This window comes from Nerophis ophidion, linkage group LG10, assembly GCF_033978795.1.
Source record: "Nerophis ophidion isolate RoL-2023_Sa linkage group LG10, RoL_Noph_v1.0, whole genome shotgun sequence".
Taxonomy (NCBI): domain Eukaryota; kingdom Metazoa; phylum Chordata; class Actinopteri; order Syngnathiformes; family Syngnathidae; genus Nerophis; species Nerophis ophidion.
In genome coordinates this window covers 73579586-73599812 of record NC_084620.1, presented here as the reverse complement: position 1 = coordinate 73599812, position 20227 = coordinate 73579586, and the positions used below count along the sequence as shown (strand labels likewise).

General features: G+C 40.4%; 1 protein-coding gene across 1 annotated transcript in view; it reads right to left on the bottom strand.

Annotated features, from left to right (window-relative positions):
* Window positions 1–5580: 5580 nt before the first annotated feature.
* LOC133561285 (potassium voltage-gated channel subfamily A member 1-like) overlaps window positions 5581–20227 on the bottom strand; it is a 15819-nt gene continuing 1172 nt past the window's right edge. Inside the window, exons 1-2 of the mRNA XM_061914649.1 lie at window positions 19402–20227; window positions 5581–5976 (exon numbers count right to left, since the gene is read on the bottom strand). The exon at window positions 19402–20227 is cut by the window's right edge and continues 1172 nt beyond it. Coding sequence (XP_061770633.1) covers window positions 19577–20227 — 651 coding nt within the window. The 3' untranslated portion in view covers window positions 5581–5976; window positions 19402–19576. The remainder of the gene's footprint in view (window positions 5977–19401) is intronic.

The following is a 20227-nucleotide window of genomic DNA, read 5'->3' as shown; positions in this document are numbered from 1 at the left end:
CGTGATGTCACGTGCACATCGTCTGCTACTTCCGGTACAGGCAAGGCTTTTTTTATTAGCGACCAAAAGTTGCAAACTTTATTGTCAATGTTCTGTACTAAATCCTTTCAGCAAAAATATGGCAATATCGCGAAATGATCAAGTATGACACATAGAATGGACCTGCTATCCCCGTTTAAATAAGAAAATATTATTTCAGTAGGCCTTGAATGTAGACACATAGAATCATCATACTGCTGTGATTATATGTATCAAGTGTTCATTCAAGGCTAAGGGAAAATACCGAGATGTATATCGTGTACCGCCTAGAAATATCGAGATATTAAAAAAAAAGGCCATATCGCCCAGCCCTACGTCATAGTGATGAACTCGACTCACCTGACTACTTCTTGGGCAGGTGAGGAAGTGGGCGTGGCCACGGTTGACATGTCTGCTCGGCTCCACACAGAGAGATTTCTCCAGTCGAAGCAACGCATGCATGTTTGTGCTAACAAGTCGAGCTTTTTAGGTGAGCCAATCTCCCGTGTAACCACACAAATGTGTTCCAGTCCCACGTATTTGTTTCATTCTTCCATATATGGTCATGTTCCGATTATAAGACTTAATGAAGGATCATGATTGACACTGTGCGGCACTGTCGCAAACCGCGAGTTAGCCACGGAAGCTAACGCGAGCAGTGCTGTTATTAATGTGCTCTGTCCTAAAAAAAACTATCGGCTGTGATGCACATTGTTGCTGAAGTAAAAGTGAAGTTTGCAGCGAGGCCAGTGAAGCCAGCAGTGTCTTCAATGAACATATACAGCAAGTTAGCATGATGCTAATGCAGCCTCAGAAAGACTGACCGTGCACCCGCCGGATGCTCCAAAACACACTTTTTAGTCACACCGAGTTATTCCCAGAGGTTGTTGGATCCGCGCCGCAGAATAAAGCCTTTTAGTTCCGTTTGGGGCCCAAAATGTGGGCTAGCTGCTCGAACAACAACAACAACAAAAAGCAAGGAGGCTACTGGCGGGAGAAAGCTCTTCATTGTGTCCGCTCTGGGTCGCAGTCCCCCGGCTTGGACGCGGACACGCTACCGCGTTTTTATTCGCTAAAAAGTGCAATTGACAGAAATACAATAAAAAACATTAAAAATTATTATTTTTAAAAAGACCTTACCGCATCAATCTTTCTTCCCCGCTACACTCCAAGATGGCCGACATCGCTTTGCAGCCAGAGAGCATGCTGGGAAGTCGATCCCACACATCTCCTGTGTTCTATTCTGCTGTACTCTACTTCTAGTTTACATTATTCTATTAATATTTTTATTCAATGTTTATTCTATTGTATTTTATTATATTCTACTTTTATTCTATTATATTCTATTCCTGTGGTTCTCAACCTTTTTTCAGTGATGTACATTTGTTTTCATTCAAGTACCACCTAAAATATTGGATCCACTTTGGACTTGACTCTCATGGTTATGTTAGATCCACTATGGATTGGACTTTCACAATATCATGTTAGACCCGCTCGACATCCGTTGCTTTCTGTCCTCTCCAAGGTTTCTCATAGTCATCATGGTCGACGTCCCACTGGGGTGAGTTTTTCCTTGCCCTTATGTGGGCCCTACCGAAGTCATGGTTTGTGCAGCCCTTTGAGGCACTTGTGATTTAGGGCTATATAAATAAACATTGATTGATGATTGATTGATAATCAGAGCAAAGCTTTTTTGGTTTAAAAAAAAAAGAGATAAAAAAGTCAAATACAGCACTATGTCATCAGTTTCTGATTTATTAAATTGTATAACAGTGTTGAAAAATAAACAAGTGATTCAATTATAAATCAATCAATCAATCAATGTTTATTTATATAGCCCCAAATCACAAATGTCTCAAAGGACTGCACAAATCATTACGACTACAACATCCTCGGAAGAACCCACAAAAGGGCAAGGAAAACTCACACCCAGTGGGCAGGGAGAATTCACATCCAGTGGGACGCCAGTGACAATGCTGACTATGAGAAACCTTGGAGAGGACCTCAGATGTGGGCAACCCCCCCCCCCCCCCCCCCCTCTAGGGGACCGAAAGCAATGGATGTCGAGCGGGTCTAACATGATGCTGTGAAAGTTCAATCCATAGTGGATCCAACACAGCCGCGAGAGTTCAGTTCAAAGCGGATCCAAGACAGCAGCGAGAGTCCCGTCCACAGGAAACCATCCCAAGCGGAGGCGGATCAGCAGCGTAGAGATGTCCCCAATCGATACAGGCGAGCGGTCCATCCTGGGTCTCGACTCTGGACAGCCAGTTCATCCATGGTCATCGGACCGGACCCCCTCCACAAGGGAGGGGGGGGACAAAGGAGAAAGAAAAGAAGCGGCAGATCAACTGGTCTAAATAAAGATTTCTACACGTATAAGTAATCATCAACGTAAAGTGCCCTTTTTGGGGATAGTACTAGAGATCCATCTGGATTCATGAACTTAATTCTAAACATCCATCCATCCATCCTTCCATTTATTTCCGCTTATCCGAGGTCGAGTTTTCGGGGGCAGCAGCCTAAGCAGTGAAGCCCAGACTTCCCTCTCCCCAGCCACTTCGTCTAGCTCTTCCCGAGGGATTTTTTTTTTTTACTCCGTGCTTTTTTATGCTATTCTTTTTAATTCTATTTTTTCAGATTTTATTTTTGTTCTACTTCAATTCTCTTATACAATATTTTATTTTATTATACACCACTCTATTCTATTCTGTTTCAATCTGTTACACACTATTTATTTTTTTTTACAATAAAATCTTTTTCTTAAATCATAATCTACCTTCTGTTTATATTCTACCTTCTATTATTAGTTTTTTGTAATTGATATTGTTCTATTTTAAATTCCTTTGTTCTACTTTATTACATTGCACTCTGTTCTATGCAAACCCATTTTTTATTTTACTTTATATTTATATTCTATTGTATTCTATTTTGTGGTTTTCTCATCTATTTCATCATATTCTATAATATTTATATGTACTATATATATATATATATATATATATATATATATATATATATACGTTATTTATCGTATCATATTATATTTGACTACATTATATTTTATTTTATGCCTGTGATGAGGTGGCAACTTGTCCAGGGTGTACGCTGCCTTCTGCCCAATTGTACCTGAGATAGGCTCCAGCGCTCCCACGAACCCAACTGGGACAAGCTGTAAAAAATGAATAGATGGATATTGTATTGTATTCATTCTATTCTATCTTATCTTTCTTTATTCTATCCTACTGTATTCTACGTGGTTATCTTGTATTCTATGCTAGTCTGTTCTATTCTATTGGATTTTATTGTGTTGTACGGTTCTACGCTCTACTTTATAATCCTGTCAGGAATAGTAAAATATAATAGTACAGAAAGTGTAGTTGATAACATAATGAAACATGATAGAATAGAGTGCGGTAGATTGTAGTATGATGTATGGGAGACAATAAAAATATAAAATAAATACTCTTTTTTTATTGGTTTGCTTTACTTGAGTAGCAAAACTTCCACAGAACTTTGAAATAAGGAGAACATGAAACTTTAGGCTAATAACTGTGTGGGTTCTTTCATTAGCGGCCATCATTCTCTTAAAGTGACAGACCACCTGTGCAACTAGCTGCTATGCAACCAAAGAGTTCATTTGTCGTTATCTCCATCCACTGTATATTTTATAATTAAAACCTAATTATACAAATTAAAGGCCTACTCAAAATTAGATTTTCTTATTTAAACGGGGATAGGAGGTCCATTATATGTGTCATACTTGATCATTTCGCGATATTGCCATATTTTTGCTGAAAGGATTTGGTAGAGAACATCGACGATAAAGTTTGCAACTTTTGGTCGCTAATAAAAAAGCCTTGCCTTTACCGGAAGTAGCAGGTGATGTGCACGTGATGTCACGGGTTGTAGAGCTCCTCACATCCTCACATTGTTTATAATCATAGCCTCCAGCATCAAGAGCTATTTGGACCGAGAAAGCGACAATTTCCCCATTATTTTTGAGCGAAGATGAAAGATTCGTGGATGAGGAAAGTTAGAGTGAAGCACAAAAAAAAGAAAAGGGACGGCGTGGCGCAGTGGGGGAGTGGCCGTGCGCAACCCGAGGGTCCCTGGTTCAAATCCCACCTAGTACCAACCTCGTCACGTCCGTTGTGTCCTGAGCAAAACACTTCACCCTTGCTCCTGATGGGTGCTGGTTGGCGCCTTGCATGGCAGCTCCCTCCATCAGTGTGTGAATGGGTAAATGTGGAAGTAGTGTCAAAGCGCTTTGAGTACCTTGAAGGTAGAAAAGCGCTACACAAGTACAACCCATTTAAAAGGGACCGTTTCAGGTGTAATTAGACACAGTTACTCGGATAATTCTGGAAGATCCCTTATCTGCTTATTGTTTTAATAGTGTTTTAGCGAGATTGAAAAGTCATACCTGAAAGTCGGAGGGCTGCAGGATGAGGTCGCATAATCCACTGAAGTCTCCGGTAAGAGCCGACTTAATATCACAATTTTCCCATCCAAAAACTTGCCGGTTGACGTAGAGAAACATGTTCACTTGACCGCTCTGTGTTAAAGCTTCCCAACAAAGAAACACAGGCTGTGTTTCGGTGCTAAAGGCAGCTGCAATCCACCGCTTTCCACCAACAGCATTCTTCTTTATAGTCTCCATTATTAATTGAACAAATTGCAAAAGATTCAGCAACACAGATGTCAAAATTACTCTGTAATTATGCGATGGAAAGAGACTACTTTTAGCCGTGTGTGGTGCTGGGCTAATATGTCCGCTACAACCCGAGACGTCACGCGCATGCGTCATCATTCCGCGACGTTTTCAACAAGAAACTCCGCGGGAAATTTTAAAACTGTAATTTAGTAAACTAAACCGGCTGTATTGGCATGTGTTGCAATGTTAATATTTCATCATTGATATATAACAGGGGTAGGGAACCTATGGCTCTAGAGCCAGATGTGGCTCTTTTGATGACCGCACCTGGCTTTCAGATAAATCTTAGCTGACTTTGCTTAACATGATAAGTAATGAATAATTCCGCTGGTAATCACAATGTCAAAAAGAACGTTCAAAATATAAAACATTCTCATGCATTTTAATCCATCCATCCGGTTTCTACCGCGCCTGTTCAAGAAATCGCATTAAGGGTAAGAAGTATTTTATTTATTGTTGGTTAGCTTCAGAATAACAATGTTATTAAAAAGAATTAGAGACTTATTATACTCTAAAAATGTTAGTCTAACTTAATAATGCACACATTTAGTTGTATTTAGTTTTAAATGAAAATATTATATGGCTCTCACAGAAATACTTTCTAAAATATTTGGCTTGTATGGCTCTCTCAGCCAAAAAGGTTCCCGACCCCTGATATATAAACTATCAGTAGTGGGTTTCAGTAGGCCTTTAAGACCACAGAATCTACTGTTCTAGTGAGTGACCTCTGACCTCCATCAATGTGTGTTTTCCTTTTTTAAAATAGCTTTAGTTGCTGAATGGCTCCACCTAGTGGATGTCATAGGAATAAAGAGACACTGGAATTGTATGGAATTTATTCCATCACTTTTCTGCATAAATAACATTAAAAATAACATGTTCACAAACACCACACAAACTTTTGGCTTTTGCAGACCTTTTGGCAGTGTTTAGTGGGAGGGGTCCTTAAAGGGACAGGCGCGGTCCAAACATGCATGTGGGGTAACATGCACACCAGTGCAGCAGGTAGATATGGCTTAAGGGAGGGGGGGGGGGCTCCCCAGGTAGAAAAATAGATGACTCTTTGACATGTTGTTTTTCTTCACAGCGACCCCTCCCCCGTGGCGGCGGCGGCGGCTCACAACACCGAGAAGGAACCATCCGCTGCTTTGCTGCAAGGCACAGAGGTCCAGGGGGCAGGGCGGGAGGGGGGGGGGATCAAAGGGGACGTGCAGCAGGTGAAGGGTCAGAGGTCAGCCACTCTGCAGGAAACAGACACACACGTAAGTCACACCACACATAACGCGTCTTGTTTTGACTGCAGATGTGCATGTGTGCGCGCACGCACGCGGGTCCTCCCCCCCCCCCCCGCATCTTCCTCGAAGTTAATCCCGCGCGTTGCGGCAGATGGCGAGGCCGCATGCACCCGCCGCCGCCGCCGCCCGTCTAGTTATGAATGATTGCACGCTGTCAGGCATTAAGTTGGATGACTGTAATCCACCGCAGCATATGCAGCGCCGCTTCCCTCCTTCGCACCTGACACGCCTCACGCTGTCTGATCCCGTGCGCCCAGGTGTGTTGAGGTCCCGCTCCTTGACCCCCCCCCCCCCCCCCCGTATCAAAAAGCAACCACGGAGGACACAAAGCTGCTTTCGAGGCCAATAGAAGATGACAGCCGCTGCGGTCGCCATGGTTACCGCTTCCACAGCACCAGCGCATCACCGGACTGGACATCCTTGACCGGACGCTGAGACGCCCCGGGGTCACGCCTCGCTCCCGCGCCAGGTCACCCTTTGACCACGCTGCAACGTGCACGCACGTTAAAAGACCACCCAAAGAAAAGAAGCAGAGGAGCAGAAAAGAAGAGGACAAAGAGGCATGCACGTTTCCACATGAGCGCACGCCGCCATCATTTCCACATCGGCGGCGTCGCCGTGTGTCACAGGGTGCCCGCCGTGTGTGTGTGTGTGTGTGTGTGTGTGTGTGTGATGTCACAAAGTTTGACTTGAAGGAGCGTCATGCCAACAATTCACCAAGCTGGCTGCCGGCTAAACAATTAGCTTACGTAAGCGCTCGCGTCGCCGTGTCCCCAGCCAACACGACTGCTAATCACGCTAATGACACGGCGTGATGTGCACATGTGCTTGAGGTTCCCTGATCAAGTTCTCTAATAAATCCACCTTTTTGAGCTGCCACGCGACGACCAGTTTTAACGTCTGGCGAGTGCAGTTGTTTTTTTGGTTTTCTTTCAGGCTGCCATTGCTCGTGCATGTCTGTGTGTGTGTGTGTGTGTGTGTGTGTGTGTGTGTGTATGTATGTATGTATGTATGTGTGTATGTTATGTAACTTCCTCCTCGCGTCGTCTCTCCCGCTTCCAGCGCTTCTCGGCTTGTGGACTTCCAGAAAGTAACTTGCGCTAATCTCTCGCTTTGAGGCTCTGTCGCTGGACACTTTAAGAACACGCGTGTGCACGTGCCCATGTCGCTCATGCTCAGCCAGCACTTATCAAATATAGATAGTGTGTGTGTGTGTGTGTGTGTTTCTAAGAATGGTGTGCATGATGTGAGATTATGGAAGTAAAGTGAGGATTAAATCCGACGCAGTTTTAGTGTGGGCAGCCAAACGAGACGTCCATCACTGGCCAGCTTTGACAAGATATTTCCACTTTTTTTTGTGTGTGTGTGTAATTTCTGCCTTTTTTTAATCTGCTGCTGTCACACACCAGCAGCCCTTCAAGGACACGACTCTCACGACACGCCGCTTCAGCGCTTAGCTTCTCTGAAACGCGGGCCTGCTCTATACTTGAGCGTGTGCTGTATGTGAATACAGAACTTGGCGTGGGATTTAACACGTTCTGTGCACGTGTGTGTGTAGGTGAATACATATTATAGGTGTAGGGGAACCAGTTAGTGTGTCTTATATGTGTAAGCGAACACGTGTTCAATAGGTTAGTGTGTATTATAAGTGTAAGTGAATACATGGGTTCTATAGGTTTGTGTGTTATATGTATAAGTGAACATGTGTTTTATAGGTTAGTGTGTATTATATGTGTAAGTGAACATGTGTTTTATAGGTTTGTGTTTGTTATGTATAAGTGAACATGTGTTTTATAGGTTAGTGTGTATTATATGTGTAAGTGAACACATGGTTTCTATAGGTTTGTGTGTTATGTATAAGTGAACATGTGTTTTATAGGTTTGTGTGTATTATATGTGTAAGTGAACATGTGTTTTATAGGTTTGTGTGTGTTAAGTATGTAAGTGAAATTTTTTTTTATAGGTTAATGTGTGTTATATGTGTAAGTGAACACTGGTTCTATAGTTTGTGTGTTTTATATGTATTAGTGAACATGTGTTTTATAGGTTTGTGTGTGTTACATGTGTAAGTGAACACTGTTTTATAAGTTAATGTGTGTTAAATTTGTAAGTGAACATGTGTTTAATAGGTTAATGTGTGTTATATGTATAAGTGAACATGTGTTTTATAAATTAATGTCTGTTATATGTGTAAGTAAACACATGTTCTATAGGTTTGTGTGTGTTTTATGTATTAGTGAACATGTGTTCTATAGATTGTGTGTATTATATGTGTAAGTGAACACATGGGTTCTATAGGTTTGTGTGTGTTTTATGTATTAGTGAACATGTGTTTTATAGGTTTGTGTGTGTTAAGTATGAACATTTTTTTTATAGGTTAATGTGTGTTGTATGTGTAAGTGAACACTGGTTCTATAATTTGTGTGTTTTATATGTATTAGTGAACATGTGTTTTATAGGTTTGTGTGTGTTATATGTGTAAGTGAACACTGTTTTATAAGTTAATGTGTGTTAAATTTGTAAGTGAACATGTGTTTTATAAATTAATGTCTGTTACATGTGTAAGTAAACACATGTTCTATAGGTTTGTGTGTGTTTTATGTATTAGTGAACATGTGTTTTATAGGTTTGTGTGTATTATATGTGTAAGTGAACACATGGGTTCTATAGGTTTGTGTGTGTTATGTATAAGTGTTATGTATAAGTGAACATGTGTTTTATAGGTTTGTGTGTGTTAAGTATGAACATTTTTTTTTATAGGTTAATGTGTGTTATATGTGCAAGTGAACACTGGTTCTATAGTTTGTGTGTTTTATATGTATTAGTGAACATTTGTTTTATAGGTTTGTGTGTGTTAAGTATGAACATTTTTTTTATAGGTTAATGTGTGTTATATGTATAAGTGAACACTGGTTCTATAGTTTGTGTGTTTTATATGTATTAGTGAACATGTGTTTTATAGGTTTGTGTGTGTTACATGTGTAAGTGAACACTGTTTTATAAGTTAATGTGTGTTAAATTTGTAAGTGAATATGTGTTTTATAGGTTAATGTGTGTTATATGTATAAGTGAACATGTGTTTTATAAATTAATGTCTGTTATATGTGTAAGTAAACACACGTTCTATAGGTTTGTGTGTGTTACATGTATTAGTGAACATGTGTTCTATAGGTTTGTGTGTATTATATGTGTAAGTGAACACGTATTTTATAAATTAATGTCCGTTATATGTGTAAATAAACACACGTTCTATTGGTTTGTGTGTTATATGTGTAAGTGAACATGTGTTTTATAGGTTTGTGTGTGTTATATGTGTAAGTGAACACATGGGTTCTATAGGTTTGTGTGTTATATGTGTAAGTTAACACGTGTTTTATAGGTTTGTGTTTGTTAAATATGTAAGTGAACACGTGTTCTATAGGTTTGTGTGTGTTATATGTGTAAGTGAACACTGAATCTATAGTTTGTGTGTTTTATATGTGTAAATGAACACGTTTTATAAATTAATGTCTGTTATATGTGTAAGTAAACACATTCTATAGGTTTGTGTGAGTTATGTATTAGTGAACATGTGTTTTATAGGTTTGTGTGTGTTATGTGTGTAAGTGAACACGTGTTTTCTGTGTAAGGAAACACACGTTTTATAGGTTTGTGTGTTATATGTGTGGGTGAACATGTGTTTTATAGGTTAATATGTGTTATATGTGTGGGTGAACATGTGTTTTATAGGTTAATATGTGTTATATGTGCAAGTGAACACGAGTTTTATAAGTTAATGTCTGTTATATGTGTAAGTGAACACATGTTTTATAGGTTAATGTGTGTTTTATGTGTAGGTGAACTCGTGTTTTATAAGTTAATGTCTGTTATATGTGTAAGTGAACACGCGTTTTATAGGTTTGTGTGTGTTATATGTATAAGTGAACATGTGTTTTATAGGTTTGTGTGTTTTATATGTATAAGTGAACACGTGTTTTATAGGTTAATGTGTGTTTTATGTGTAAGTGAACACATGTATTTCATAGGTTGGTATGTCTTATACGTGTAGGTGAGTATGTGTGTTCTATAAGTTAGCATTTTATATGTGTTTAAGTGAACACACGTGTTTTAGAGGTCAAGGCGTGGATATGTCTAAATGAACATGTGTGTTGCATAAATTAGTGTGTATTGGACATTTAAGTGAACACATATTTTATAGGTCAGGGTGTGTACAGTACAGGCCAAAAGTTTGGACACACCTTCTCATTTCAATGCGTTTTCTTTATTTTTATGACTGTTTATATTGTAGATTGTCACTGAAGGCATTAAAACTATTACACCTGTGAAGTGAAAGCCCTTTCAGGTGACTACCTTCTGAAGCTCATCGAGAGAATGCCAAGAGTGTGCAAAAGACTAATCGGAGCAAAGTGTGGCTATTTTGAAGTAATTGGACTATAAAACATGTTTTCAGTTATAACTCCACGTGTTCATTCATAGTTTTGATGCCTTCAGTGACAATCTACAATGTAAATAGTCATGAAAATAAAGAAAACCCATTGAATGAGAAGATGTGAAATTAGAACCTGGTAACTACCGACCTGTTTCTATTCTCAGTTCCATTTCGAAAGTAATGGAGAAAATAGTTTATGAACAGGTTGATAGATACCTTGCTACTAATAAACTAATGTACAAATTCCAATCCGGCTTCAGAACTAACCACTCCACTGACACATGCCTTCTCTATCTGACCGACCACATCAAACATGAGGTGGACGCGGGCAAATACTGCGGCATGGTCATGCTGGACATTCAGAAGGCCTTTGACACCGTTAACCACGCTATACTGTTGGATAAGCTCCGAGCAATCGGATTCGACGAAACCTCATCAAGCTGGATGCAATCTTACTTGGAGGGGAGGAAACAGGTGGTAGAGGTGAACGGCACCATGTCCCCTCCCCTCTCAGTAAGCTGTGGAGTCCCTCAGGGGAGTATACTAGGACCTTTACTGTTCCTAGTATACGTGAATGACATGCCATCAGCATGCCACTGTGAATTGTTCCTGTTTGCGGATGACTCGGCCATGCTGGTATCCGGCAAGGACAAGTCACAGGTGGAACAAATCCTCAGTGCTGAACTCCTCAATATTTGCACCTGGCTCGCTGACAACAAGCTATCCATACACTTAGGTAAAACGGAATCCATCCTATTTGGGTCCCATATCAAACTTAAGAAGGTCAGTGACTTCACTATAAAAGTGGGTGACATTGTTATCACCAGGAAAGATGAGATCACCTACCTAGGTTCCATTCTAGAGGCTAATCTTTCCTGTGATAAAATGGCAACCAAGGTGATCAAAAAGGTCAACCAAAGAACGAGATTCCTCTACAGAATCTCCTCTCTGGTCAACAAAAGCACCTTGAGGATTCTAGCGGGAACTCTCATTCAACCCTTCTTCGATTACGCTTGCACCTCCTGGTACCCCAGCACCTCCAAAACCCTCAAATCTAGACTCCAAACATCCCAGAATAAGCTAATCCGGTTACTTTTAGACCTCCACCCCAGATCACACCTCAATCCAACCCACTTCTCCAAAGTGGGCTGGCTCAGGGTGGAGGACAGAATAAAACAACTTGCACTGAGCCTAGTCTATAAAATCCGCTACACCTCCTTGATACCGAAGTACATGTCAAACTACTTCCTTAACGTAAATGACCGCCATAACCACAACACCAGGGGGAGCTCCACAAACCACGTTAAACCCAGATTCCGATCTAACAAAGGTCTTAACTCATTCTCTTTCTATGCCACATCAATGTGGAATGCAATCCCAACAGGTGTAAAAGTAAGTGCATCTCTATATTCCTTCAAAACCGCTCTAAAACAACACCTCCAGGCAACTTCAACACTTTACTAATACCCTCCTCCATTCACATCCCATCTCCCCGGATTATAAACAACTCAAATGCACTTCTAATGTATATACTTGTTCTTATGCTATGTGAACTCACTATGTTCTCTGCTGGCTGTACATATCCTACTAAGTAAAACCTACACTGTTTCAATGTCCACATTTCTCTGTTGATGCAATTGTTGATGACTGAAGTTCTGATATCAACCAAAGCTCCTCATCCCACCCCCCGGATTGTAAATAATGTAAATAATTCAATGTACATACTATGATGATTAACTTGTGTGATGACTGTATTATGTTGATAGTATATATTTGTACCATGAATTGATTAACGTGGACCCCGACTTAAACAAGTTAAAAAACTTATTCGGGTGTTACCATTTAGTGGTCAATTGTACGGAATATGTACTGAACTGTGCAATCTACTAATAAAAGTATCAATCAATCAATCAATCAATGTGTCCAAATGTTTGGCCTGTACTGTATATGTCGAAATGAACATGTGTACTATAAGTTAGTGTGTATCATGCGCGAAAGTGAACACAAGTTAGTGAACATGTGTTAGTGTGTTCTGTAGCTTAGATGTTTATGTGTAGGTGAACACATCTGTTAGCATGTTTTATTTTGCCTACATCTAAGATAACATGCGTGTACTATAAGTTAGTGTTTATATGTACACGTGAACATGTTTGTTCTATAAGTTTATATGTGAAATGTGTAAGAGCACCTGTTAGAACAGGGGTGTCCAAACTTTTTTCACTTAGGGCCGCAGACTGAAAAATCAAAGCAAGCGGGGGTCATTTTGACATTTTTCTATTTTAAAAACCAATACAATATATGTATAAGTGAAGTGAAGTGAATTATATTTATATAGCGCTTTTCTCTAGTGACTCAAAGCGCTTTACATAGTGAAACCCAATATCTAAGTTACATTTAAACCAGTGTGGGTGGCACTGGGAGCAGGTGGGTAAAGTGCCTTGCCCAAGGACACAACGACAGTGACTAGGATGGCGGAAGCGGGGATCGAACCTGCAACCCTCAAGTTGCTGGCACGGCCACTCTACCAACCGAGCTATACCGCCCCAATATATATATAAGTATATATATATACATATAACCAATATACATTTAGGCCTCCACTCAGGCTTGATCCCGGGGACCCCAAAGGGTTTTGGTCAAAAAAATATTAAAAATTTTGTTTTTTTATTAACCAAGTTCTAAATCTCCAGATTAACATTAGGCCCATCCGTCAATATAATGATTTTAATGATTTAAGTTGTATGCTCTTTTTGTCAAAGAAAACCCTGTTTTTTGATGGAAAAAACATAAAATATGCAATATTATCACCCAATATATTTTTAAGTGGAATATTTGAGATTATATAATAATTGGAGCCTTAAAAAAGTCAATAACTAATAACACCATTGATTTTAATTCATTATTATTTTTTGAGCAATGACACTTAAAACAAATTTTGGGGATCCAAAAGGGTCCTACTCATTAAAGTGTTAAGAAATAAATTATACATTCTTTTACTGTTTACTTTTAACACAATAATCTCGAGATCAACTTCAGATCTATCCGTCAATTATACGTTTTAATGGTGTTTATGTTTTTTGTTTGTTAATTTTAGGCCCTTTTTTTTAAAAAAAAAAACAGCTCAGTTTTTTATGTCAAACAAAATATGCAACATTTTACCCCAAAAATATCTCAAAGTTGAAAATATTACGTGACGTAATTGGAGCCTTGAATAGGTCAATAATTCATAATGACATTCTTTTTGATTCATTATTATTTTTTAAAGAAAGAAACAGCCTGCATGGTAGCTTTGTGTTATTAGAGTAAACATTGCAACATTTTCTTTTTACATTTTACCCGTTTGCTCTTTTATATCACTTTTTACGTTTTAAAAATGTTTCAATTGTATTTTTAAAATTGGCCGTGGGCCCGTTAAAAAATTACCGGCGGGCCGCAAATGGCCCCCGGGCCGCACTTTGGACACCCTTTGTTTGAAGGTTCTATGGTAAGTGTTTGTGTTGTTACAGGTGACTTTGTGTGTGTTATTAGTGAATGTGAATGCCTACGTAAACATGTGTGTTAAAGTTTCTATAGGTTAGTTTGTACATGTGAACACGTGTTAGGGTGTTCTATAAGTTAGTGTGTGTATTTACATGTAGGTGAACATGTGTGGTCTACAAGTAAGTGTGTGTAAGTGTAGGTGAACAAGTGGTTTTAGCGTGTTCTGTAAGTTAGTGTGTTTACATAATGTAGAGTGGGGCAAAACAGTATTTAGTCAGCCACCGATTGTGCAAGTTCTCCCACTTAAAATGATGACCCAGGTCTGTAATTTTCATCATAGGAACTCTTCAACTCTGAGAGACAGAATGTGAAAAAATAATCCAGGAATTCACATTGTAGGAATTTTAAAGAATTTATTTGTAAATTATGGTGGAAAATAAGTATTTGGTCAACCATTCAAAGCTCTCACTGATGGAAGGAGGTTTTGGCTCAAAATCTCACGATACATGGCCCCATTCATTCTTTCCTTAACACGGATCAATCGTCCTGTCCCCTTAGCAGAAAAACCGCCCCAAAGCATGATGTTTCCACCCCCATGCTTCACAGTAGGTCTGGTGTTCTTGGGATGCAACTCAGTATTCTTCTTCCTCCAGACACGACGAGTTGAGTTTATACCTATTTTGGTTTCATCTGACCACATGACATTATCCCAATCCTCTACTGTATCATCCATGTATCCATTTTGGTATAAACTCAACTCGTCGTGTTTGGAGGAAGAAGAATACTGAGTTGCATCCTAAGAACACCACACCTACTGTGAAGCATGGGGGTGGAAACATCATGCTTTGGGGCTGTTTTTCTGCTAAGGGGACAGGACGATTGATCCGTGTTAAGGAAAGAATGAATGGGGCCATGTTTCGTGAGATTTTGAGCCAAAACCTCCTTCCATCAGTGAGAGCTTTGAATGGTTGACCAAATACTTATTTTCCACTATAATTTACAAATAAATTCTTTAAAATTCCTACAATGTGAATTCCTGGATTTTTTTTTCACATTCTGTCCCTCACAGTTGAAGTGTACCTATGATGAAAATTACGGACCTCTGTCATCATTTTAAGCGGGAGAACTTGCACAATCGGTGACTGACTAAATACTTTTTTGCCCCACTGTAGGTGAACTTGTGTTGTCTATAGTATAGTGTGTGATATGTAAGTGAACATGTGTGTTATATAAGATAGTATGTGTATACATGTAGGTGAACGCTTGTGTTAGCGTGTTGTACAGGTTAGTTTGTGTATGTGTTGAATGAAGGTGTGTTAGCATGTTCTATAGGTGAGTGTGTGAACGCACGTGGGTGAACTGTGTTCTATATAAGTTAGCGTGTCTATTTGTAGGCAAACACACATGTTGGCGTGTACTATTGGTTAGTGTGTATTTGTGTAGGTTAATGTGTCATATAGGTTTGTGTGTATGCATATGTGTAGGTGAACATATGTGTTCTATAGATTAGTGTGTGTATGTGTAGGAGAACATGTGTGTTAACATGTTGTATAGATTAGTGTGTATGTGAAGGTAAACACGTGTATTAGCGTGTTGTATCGGTTAGTGTGTATACATGTAAGTGAACAAGTCTGTCAGCATGTTCTAGAAGTCAGTTTGTGTGTGTGTGTATACGTGTAGGTAAACACGTGTGTTAGCGCGTTCTGTAGGTTAGTTTGTGTACGTGTTAGTGAACGTGCGTTCTATAAGTCAGTGTGTGCACGTGTAGCTGAACACATGTTCGCGTGTTCTATAGTTGAGTGTGTGTATGCGTAGGTAGGTGAACACGTGTGTTACTATGTTCTTTAAGTTAGTGCGCATGTGTGTAAGTGAACACATGTCGGCGTGTTCTATAGGTTAGTGTGTGTGTTTCATTGTGTAGGTGAACATGTGTGTTATATAGGTTTTTGTGTGTTAAATGTATACCTGAATATGTATGTTATACAGTATAGGTTAGTGTGTGTGTGTTATACATGTAGGTGAACATGTGTGTTCTGTAGGTCAGTGTGGATTCAATATGTAGGTGAATGTGTGTGTGTTCAGTGTTTAGGTGAACATATGTGTTCTATAGGTCTGTGTATTTGTGTAGGTGAACATGTGTGTTAAGATGGTATATAGATTAGTGTCTTTATGTAAGTAAACATGTGTATTAGTTTGTAAGTGAACAAGTCTGTCAGCATGTTCTATAAGTTAGTTTATGTATACGTGTCGGTGAACATGTGTGTTCTATAGGTTAGTGTGTCTATACGTGTAGGTGAACATGTGTGTTCTATAGGTTAGTGTGTATATAAGTAGGTGAACATGTGTGTTCTAAAGGTTAGTGTGTGTGTTCAAGTAAAAGGTCAACTTTTGTGTTATAAAGGTAGGTGAACATGTGTGTTCTATAGGTTAGTGTGTGTGTATACATGTTGGTGAACATGTGTGTTCTATAGGTTAGTGTGTGTGTTCAAGTAATAGGTGAACTTTTGTGTTATAAAGGTAGGTGAACATATGTGTTCTATAGGTTAGTGTGTGTGTTCAAGTGATCGGTGAACTTTTGTGTTATAAAGTTTTAATTTTCCTGAAGGAACTCTCCTAAAGGAATCAATAAAGTACTATCTATCTAGTACTATCTATAAAGGTAGGTGAACAGTGTGTGTGTGTATACGTGTTGCTGAACATGTGTGTTCTATAGGTTAGTGTGTGTGTGTTCAATGTGTAGGTGAACGTGTGTTATATAGTAGGTGAACATGTGTGTTCTATAGGTTAGTGTGTGTGTATACGTGTAGGTGAACATGTGTGTTCTATAGGTTAGTGTGTGTGTGTGTATACGTGTAGGTGAACATGTGTGATGTCTATAGGTTAGTGTGTGTGTGTATACGTGTAGGTGAACATGTGTGTTCTATAGGTTAGTGTGTGTGTATACGTGTAGGTGAACATGTGTGTTCTATAGGTTAGTGTGTGTGTGTATACGTGTAGGTGAACATGTGTGATGTCTATAGGTTAGTGTGTGTGTGTGTATACGTGTAGGTGAACATGTGTGTTCTATAGGTTAGTGTGTGTGTAAACGTGTAGGTGAACATGTGTGTTCTATAGGTTAGTATGTGTATGTGTTCAATATGTACTGTAGGTGAATGTGTGTTAGGTAGGTAGGTGAACATGTGTGGTCTGTAGGTTGGTGTTAGTGTGTGTGTATACATGTAGGTGAACATGTGTGTTCTATAGGTTAGTGTGTGTTCAATATGTAGGTGAACATGTGTGTTCTATAGGTTAGTGTGTGTTCATTGTGTAGGTGAACATGTTTGTTCTATAGGTTAGTGTGTGTGGGTATATGTAAATGTAGGTGAACATGTGTGTTTTATAGGTTAGTGTGTGTGTGTGTTCAAAGTGTAGGTGAACGTCTGTTATGTATGTAGGTGAACATGTGTGTTGTATAGGTTAGTTTGTGTTCAATGTGTAGGTGAACGTGTGTGTTCTATAGGTTAGTTTGTGTTCAATGTGTAGGTGAACGTGTGTGTTCTATAGGTTAGTGTGTGTGTATACGTGTAGGTGAACATGTGTGTTCTATAGGTTAGTGTGTGTGTGTATACACGTAGGTGAACATGTATGCTTTATAGGTTAGTGTGTGTTCTATAGGTTAGTGTGTGTTCAATGCGGAGATGAACATGTGTATTCTATAGGCTATAGTGTGTGTGTTCAATATGTAGGTGAACATGTGTGTTCTATAGGTTAGTGTGTGTGGGTTTATGTACATGTAGGTGAACATGTGTGTTCTATAGGTTAGTGTGTGTGTTCAATGTGTAGATGAACATGTGTGTTCTATAGGTTAGTGTGTGTTCAATGTGTAAGTGAACATGTGTGTTCTATAGCTTAGTGTGTGTATACGTGTAGGTGAACATGTGTGTTTTATAGGTTAGTGTGTGTGCAATGTGGAGATGAACTTGTGTGTTTTATAGGTTAGTGTGTGTGGGTATATGTACATGTAGGTAAACATGTGTGTTTTATAGGTTAGTGTGTGTTCAATGTGTAGGTGAACATGTGTGTTCTATCGGTTAGTGTGTGTGTTCTATAGGTTAGTGTGTGTGTTCTATAGGTTAGTGTGTGTTCAATGTGTAGGTGAACATGTGTGTTGTATAGGTTAGTTTGTGTGTATACGTGTAGGTGAACATGTGTGTTCTATAGCTTAGTGTGTGTGTATACGTGTAAGTGAACATGTGTGTTTTATAGGTTAGTGTGTGTGGGTATATGTACATGTAGGTGAACATGTGTGTTCTATAGTGTGTGTTCAATGTGTAAGTGAGCATGTGTGTTCTATAGGTTAGTGTGTGTGTGTACGTGTAGGTGAACATGTGTGTTTTATAGGTTAGTGTGTGTTCTATGTGTGTTCTATAGGTTGGTGTGTGTTCAATGTGTAGGTGAACGTGTGTTTTATAGGTTGGTTTGTGTTCAATGTGTAAGTAAGCATGTGTGTTTTAAAGGATAGTGTGTGTGTGTACGTGTAGGTGAACATGTGTGTTTTATAGGTTAGTGTGTGTTCAATGTGTAGATGAATGTGTGTTCTATAAGTTAGTGTGTGTTAAATGTGGAGATGAACATGTGTGTTCTATAGGTTAGTGTGTGTGTATACGTGTAGGTGAACATGTGTGTTCTATAGGCTATAGTTTGTGTGTTCAATGTGTAGGTGAACATGTGTGTGTTCTATAGGTTAGTGTGTGTTCAATGTGGAGATGAACATGTGTGTTTTATAGGTTAGTGTGTGTATACGTGTAGGTGAACATATGTGTTCTATAGGCTATAGTGTGTGTGTTCAATGTGTAGGTGAACGTGTGTGTTACGTATGTAGGCGAACATGTGTGTTCAATAGGTTAGTGTGTGTGTATACGTGTAGGTGAACATGTGTGTTCTATAGGCTATAGTTTGTGTTTTCAATGTGTAGGTGAACATGTGTGTGTTCTATAGGTTAGTGTGTGTTCAATGTGGAGATGAACATGTGTGTTTTATAGGTTAGTGTGTGTGTATACGTGTAGGTGAACATATGTGTTCTATAGGCTATAGTGTGTGTGTTCAATGTGTATGTGAACATGTGTGTTCAATAGATTAACGCGTGTATGTCGGTGATCACGTGACTCGGCCCGTTCTGTCGGTTAGCATGTGTATACGTGTTGCTAATTAGCACCCATCTGTCTTGTGTGCGTTGATGAGTAAAAAGTAAAAAGGAGAGCATCAGCTGTCGTTGGTCACCATGGAAACGAGGTGCCGTAATTATGGCGTGAAATGACATGAAAGTAATGAAAGATGCGGGCCAAGGTGCGCGTCCTGTTCTGGTCCACTGGCTCCAGATGCCCATACGCTTACATGTAGAGGTTACGCAATGGTCTGCGGGACACACCCACTCCTCATCAATCTACAAAGTCGCCCGTGACGTCATCACGTGTACCACTGACCTGCTATCAGTCACGTGTCCGTGCGCGGGTCCTCTGAGAGTTTGGAGGGGCACAAAGGTTTGGGGTCGGAACCTGAGAGAGGAGAGACGCGCGCCGGACGCGCACCGCGCACGGGGGCAGGTGGAAGAGCTCCAGTCGCGATATGTACAGGTGTCCTGCAGGGGGCGCCCCGCTCCTACAGGTCAGTTTCCCGTGTGTCGAGGCAGAAGGCGTACAGAGAACTTTTCAGGTCCAAACTGCTGTTGGCCTTCACGTTGCTCTTGTCCGGCCCCCCCGCCGAGTCCTTGCGCTCCTGGTCGTCGTGTTTGAGTTCGGGGGAGGCGGGCTCGTCTTTGAGGGAGGACTGGTCCTGGTCGGTCTCGCGGTGGTAGAAGTAGTTGAAGTTGGACACGATGACGGGCACGGGCAGCGCGATGGTCAGCACGCCCGCGATGGCGCACAGCGAGCCCACGATCTTCCCGCCCACCGTCACCGGCCTCATGTCGCCGTAGCCCACCGTCGTCATGGTAACCACCGCCCACCAGAAGGCGTCGGGGATGCTGGAGAAGTGCGACTCGGGCTCGTCGGCCTCGGCGAAGAAGACGGCGCTGGAGAAGAGGATGACACCGATGAAGAGGAAGAAGATAAGCAGGCCCAGTTCGCGCATGCTGGCCTTGAGGGTCTGACCCAGGATCTGCAGACCCTTGGAGTGGCGGGACAGCTTGAAGATGCGGAAGACGCGCACCAGGCGGATAACGCGCAGGATGGCCAGCGACATGGCCTGCTGGCCGTTCTGGTGCTCCTGACCCTGCTCGGCCAGCTCGGTTCCGAGCGTGATGAAGTAGGG